At 37.0% G+C, this 6,283-nt stretch overlaps 1 protein-coding gene across 2 annotated transcripts in view; it reads left to right on the top strand.

The window, feature by feature from the left end:
- The window catches only part of LIN9 (lin-9 homolog (C. elegans)), a 143,367-nt gene extending 137,751 nt beyond the window's left edge, over window positions 1-5,616 (top strand). The window contains exons 12-14 of one of the 2 annotated variants that reach the window (XM_006871130.1): window positions 4,023-4,202; window positions 4,346-4,443; window positions 4,908-5,616. In XM_006871130.1, coding sequence (XP_006871192.1) covers window positions 4,023-4,202; window positions 4,346-4,443; window positions 4,908-5,013 — 384 coding nt within the window. In that variant the 3' untranslated portion in view covers window positions 5,014-5,616. The remainder of the gene's footprint in view (window positions 1-4,022; window positions 4,203-4,345; window positions 4,444-4,907) is intronic. The other variant, XM_006871129.1, reaches the window with a different exon arrangement.
- The last annotated feature ends 667 nt before the right edge of the window (window positions 5,617-6,283 follow it).

Here is a 6,283-nt window from a genome sequence, read left to right on the forward strand (position 1 = left end):
CCCCCCCATTTTGGGTAGCCAGGTAGCCAATATCCAGGTTGCCCATCCCTGTCTACTCTGTGTGTGGAGGGGGTGGAAATGATTCTTGCCGTAAGGATTTGTTCCCTCTTTTTGAGCTGCTGCATCCATAGGTGTAGGTCAAGTTCATCAAATTGTATCAGATTACTCTTTTTTTCCCTCTTCTTTCTTCTTCTGGTGGAGCTCTGATCATCCAGTCATTGAAGTCAGGTCAAGTGGGTATTATCTGCACGTGTGGGTGTTCTTGTGCATATCCCGTCTCTTTTTATCAGCTGCATGCTTCACTCTCCACATTGTAGGGCTTAGCTTGCCACTTCATTGCTGTTTTTCCCTCATTTCCCCTTATCGGTGACAAGTGTGTTCACCAATCAGAGCGTGTATTCCCATTGAGTCTTATTCTTGGAAGGGGGTACCACTGTTTGGTTTTAAGTGGCAACTGTCCCTTTAATTTTAAAAGATACCTGTGCTCTTGTGTGGTAGAACCCTCCAGTGGTGGGGTATGGTGTGCACTCGCTCAGGCACCCTCTGTAGTCACTTGAATGGAGGTGTGCAGACAGTGAGAGACCAATGAACAGATAGAAAAAAAAAAAGGAATGTCCACACCTTTATCTCTGCAGTTTTGTCAGGCATCCATGGCTGCTCTGATCCTTCCCCCGCTTGGTTTCTCCCAAGATGGTGGCTCCTGGAGCAGATGAGCATCTTGAATTAGAAAGCAATGGATTTCTTGCTTCTGCTACAAATTCCCCTAGCCGTAAGCCTTCCAACCTTCTAAATATTCCTTTATATGTGGTTCAGAGTTCCGGCACCATCCTCTGAGCCTGCTTTGTCTGGTATTCTGTGTTGTTGCTTACAGAGCACCTCACAGCACTTCTGCCCGATCTGCCATCTTTTTTGTTCTCCCCTATTGACTTTTTGCTTTCTTCATGTATGCTGTTCTTGATGTTGTCCTACAACTCTTCTGGTCATTGGTCACTAGTGTCTAATGCATCAAATCTTTTCTTGAGATGGTCTCTCAGTTCAGGTGGGATATGGTCAAGATCATATTTTGATTCTTATGGACTTGTTTTAATTTTCTTCAGCTTGAGCCTAAACTTGTATGTGAGCAATTAATAGTCTGTTCTACAGTCTGCCCCTGGACCTGTCTTGGCTGATGATACAGAGCTTTTCAATTGATTCTTCCTTGCACTAATGGAGTCAATTTGATTTCTGTGTATGCCATATGTTGAGGCCCATGTATATAGTCATCTTTTTTGTTGTTTAAAGATATTTGCAATGAGCACATTATTGGTCTTGCAGAATTCTATCATGTGATCTCCAGCATTGTTTCTATCATTAAGACCATATTTTCTAACTGCTGATCCTTCCTTTTGTTTCCACCTTTGCATTCCAATGGCAGTACAATACATCAATACATCAGTACATCTGGGTTGCATGTTTGTCAAAAACAAAATCTGTCATCCATGGGTGTACATGCTGGTATTTTTAATTCCAGTAGCATAGCTAAAAGCATCATATCAACACACGAGTCGCCACAGTATAATAAACTAACATACGAGTTGTGGTGGTTTTTGAATTTGAAAAATAGTAATATAAATCATCTTTCATATAGGTGTGTGGATATTATCCTATGACAGATAACATTATGCTTCAGGCGAATCATGAAATCTTGTTTTTGACAATGAGTGTGATGCTATTCCTCTTGAATTTGTTATTCCCAGCATGGTAACCACATGATTGTCCAATTCAAAATAGCCAATAACAATCCATTTCAGCTCATTATTGCCTAGGATATTGATCTTTATGCATTCCATTTCACTTTGACAACCTCCAGTTTTCCTAGATTCATACATTCATACATTTCATGTTCCATACATGAAATTCCAACATACATTTCATGGATGTTTGCAGCTGTTTGTCCTCATTTGAGTTGTGCCCCATCAGCAAATGAAGGTCCTGAATACTTTGCTCCATTTACATCATGATGGTCAAGTGTACTTTGAGGAGACAGCTCTTTCCCAGTTGTAGTTTCAGTACCTTCCCACCAGAGGAGCTCATCATCTGGCACTATATCTGATAATATTCTGCTGATAATCATGTTTTATATTCCGACACTATATCAGAAAATGTTCCACTGCTATTCGCAAGTTTTTCAGTAGTGTCTAACCATTCAGAAATAGTCTGACTCTCCTACTCCCTAGTCTGTCTTGGTCTGCAAACTCCACTGAAACCTCCACTGAAACCATAGCTGACCCTGCTGGTATTTAAAATACCTGTGGCATAGCTTCCATCATCACAGCAACAAGCAAACCACCACAGTATGACAAACTGATGATAGTCAAGTGGTGAGAGGGGATCCGATAGGCCACTTAGATTCGATGCAGAGAAGTCAGCTCAGAAGATTATGGTGACTTTTTTAGGGATTTTAAGGGATAAGCTTGATAGATTTTCTCACAGGACACATGATGATCCCAGGTACTTATTATGAAGGAGCTTAAGGAAAATTGAAAACTGTTTTGATGAGAAAAGGCCAGGCACGAAAATTCACTTGCTCATTCTTTGAGAGTAACAAGGACTGTCGTATGAGAACTTGATTAGGAAATCTTACCCATACACCCTACAGTCTTGATTATGCCCCTTCAGATTTCCTTTTGTTCCCCAAACTCAAAGAATTTTTAAATAAGAACACAGTTGAGTTCCTTGAGGGTGTCCAAACTGCCATTTTGACATGGTATAAATCAAATATCACAAACTTCTTTGGTAAAGGGTTAAAGAGATTGCAACACCACCTTCAGTGGTGTATAGAGCTAGATGGAGGATACATTAAAAACAATACTGTCACATTTTGATTTTTTTTTTCTTAAATGTTTTATTGTAAATTATGTGGTAGTTTACATGGGAGAACATTAGTTTTACATTCATTCTATCATATATCGTCTCATTGCCATGGTTACAATCCCCTCCATGCAATCCTTCCCCCGTACCCCTCAGTTCTTCAGCACACAGTTGCTCTCCCTCTCTGGAGCTAAAGTCTCTAGCTGCTCCATCACTCCACGTCATCATCTCTGGCTCCATTTCAGACATCACTGCTTCTCTGGGTAGGGTCCCGCTCTCTGCTCTTCTCCCTTGATGGTCCTAGGGACCCTCCTAGACTGAAAAGTTAATCACTCCCCTCCTTGCTATAAAACGTCTACCTTTACATTTCCAACCCTCACAATCAGTCCTGATAACAATTATTCATTATTGTATCACAAGAGACCTGTCTGCATTTCATTGCATCAGCCCCGCCTAGTCAGATTGAATACTACTCACTGGAGTTTCTACCTTCCTTCAGGCCCTCTGGATCTAGGTTTCCTCTTGAAAGCTTGTAAGCCAGTCACTTCTTGCCTTTGTAGCCTCCCGCCCCCCATTTTGGGTAGCTAATGTCCAAGTTGCCCATCACTGTCTATTCTGTGTGTGGCGGGTTGGGAATGACCCTTGCTGTAAGGACTTGTTCCCTCTTTTGAGCTACTGCTTCCATAGGTGTAGGTCTCATTTTGATATTTTTTATAATAAAGTTTTCTATGATTTCATATGGAGTTGCAGTCTGATTTTATAGCAGTACTTTTTGACTTACTCATGTGTACTATATTATTCATAGCATCACTGTGAATGTGTTTAATGCCATTGGATTATCTACTCAAAAATGTTTAAAATGCTCAAGCAAGATACTGAAAAAGAAAAACAATGTATGCTTTATAAAAGGTACATGGTGTTTTGGTGAAATGTTTGGAATGAAATACTGAATCTGTTGGGAGTGCTATGTCACCATAAATTTCAGAAATGAAATGAAAGCTAACCAAATGACTTCACATGTCTTTCAAAACATTTTAACTTCTAGGATAAGAGTGAGCATCATTTAAATTATGAATGTTTTATAAAAATCCAAATCTGAAAACCGGGTACGCAGAGAGAAATAACTATGGCTTTATGAATGCACAGCTTATGTTTCAATCATCTGTACTCAGCTCGCTCCAGACCAGGGACTCCAGCCTGCAGATCAACCAACAGATATGAGACGAAGGTGTGAAGAAGAAGCACAGGAAATTGTTCGGCAAGCCAATTCCTCAACGGGACATCCCTGTGTTGAAAATGAAAGTCTTACAGACTTAATCGCCAGACTTACAGCTGTTTTATTACAAATTAAGGTAAATTTCAGAGAAAATGTTTTCCTAATTTTGACACTAAACAAAACTATGATAATCTGTTGCTACGAAATTATCAGTAGATTATATCAGGCAGTTCATGTCTGTCTGAATTATAATTAAATGTGTGTTGTGGTTTTTTTTAGTGTCTAGCAGAAGGTGGAGACCTGAATTCCTTTGAATTCAAATCACTTACAGATTCATTAAATGATATCAAGAGTACAATAGATCCTTCCAATATAAGGTAAGCTATTAGGTGTATCTGAATAGTTAAATTCATAGTGATTTTCAGTACATATTTTAAGAATTATGCATATTTGTGACTTATTCATATAATTCATCCTTTGAATAAATTTTAAAAGAGATTGACTTATATACAGTCAATTGACAGAATAGAAATTTCACATGGATTTTTGTTTTAGATAAAGGGATCAAGAGACTTATGCCAGGGGACTTCAGAAAGTTCTTGGAAAAGTTCCTCATTTTGGTTTATTGTGGAGGGTCAGGTTAGACATAGAGCTTCCCCAGTTAAAGAGGTGCTCATCCTCTTGCCAGATTTCTGTGGTTAACGTGTAAGAGAAGATCTCATCTTTCCCTGAGGTCATTATCTTAGTAATAGCCTAATGAAAATTCTGTTTTTCTGTTTTAAAACTTGTTTTTCTAAATTTTGAGAAATAATGTAACTAACCATATTTCTTTTTTATTTAGCTGCTTTCAGAATAATGTAGAAATCCATGTTGCACATATTCAGAGTGGCCTGAGCCAAATGGGAAACTTACATGCCTTTGCAGCAAATAACACCAACAGAGACTGAGTAGAAGATTTAATTATTCCAACTGCATAGGACATTGTTTTTGAGAAGTTCTTTTCCTTTATGTAGGCTTCCAACACCAAATACCTAGCTGCTGGAAAACAAGGGAAATTAAAATCTCCAAATAAGGCATTTTAAGATCCTGTACTGCTTCTTAAACGAACATTACTGATCAGCATTATATTTTTCTTTTATATTATTCAACTGCAGAAGTTTTACTTATGTTACATATGTTTATTATAAAATATTTTTAAATTGAAAACATCTGAACACATTAATTTCATGGAAGAATATTTTAAACATTTTTTAAATGTGTATGAAATCAACCCAACTACCACAATGGAAAACAAGAAGAAAATGGTCTTTTTGTGCATGCTGGTGGCAGTGTGGAAATTCAACTAAAAAACTACAATTTCAGTTAATTTAGTTGATCAGCATCTCTGTCTTCAAAAAATGACATCATGAAGTACAGGAGGTACTTTTTGTAAAGGAAGCCACTGGAATGGAGCTAGGAAAGAAGGACTTTACGAGTACATATAGCATATACTTGTAATGTGACATGGCTCTAATAGATCATTATATCATTTTTAAATGTTTTAATTTATCATAATTTATAAAAGAAACCTTTGTTGTTTGTCTGTTTTAAAAAATAAAAATGAAGGAACAGGAGAAAAGCATTACTGCAAAATGCTAAATTTCAGCAAGTGAATTTGGCAAGTCTTTTCCCGTTGATTCAGGGCAAAAAAAGTGCTATTGTTAAGAAATGTATTAAAAAAGATAAAAAAGACTGATAACACACTATTTTCATATTTTTTGTTTATTTGCACAATTTGTAAACCAGATTACTGGTTAAAATCCAACAGTACACAACTTATAAAGTAAAAAATTTTTTATAAGGAAAACACATATAATAACCAGTGCTGTGAAATACAGAAGAAAGGTTTGTTTATGGGGGGTAGGGGTGGGGAGTGAGATTCTGGGGGAGCTTTTTAAGGAAACCCCTATCTAAAATGTTAATCTTGTAAAAAGTATGCATTTGGAATTTTCTTTGTTTTAATATAGAATATTATAAAGTTAAAAGTATAATAAATTGTTTTCAGATTTGGAGTTTAAGAAATAGCTGTAGAGGTGGTTTTGATTCTTTTAAATGTCTCATAAAATGAGGCTTTTTATATGTTAATGTAAAATAAAACTTAAACAAGATTATTTTCCATTTGAAATTTTTGTATAGTTTAAAAAATGCTTCTGTATTCGCTGTTGGTATCGTGCCACT

This window comes from Chrysochloris asiatica, unplaced genomic scaffold (genome assembly GCF_000296735.1).
Source record: "Chrysochloris asiatica unplaced genomic scaffold, ChrAsi1.0 scaffold00161, whole genome shotgun sequence".
Classification (NCBI taxonomy): domain Eukaryota; kingdom Metazoa; phylum Chordata; class Mammalia; order Afrosoricida; family Chrysochloridae; genus Chrysochloris; species Chrysochloris asiatica.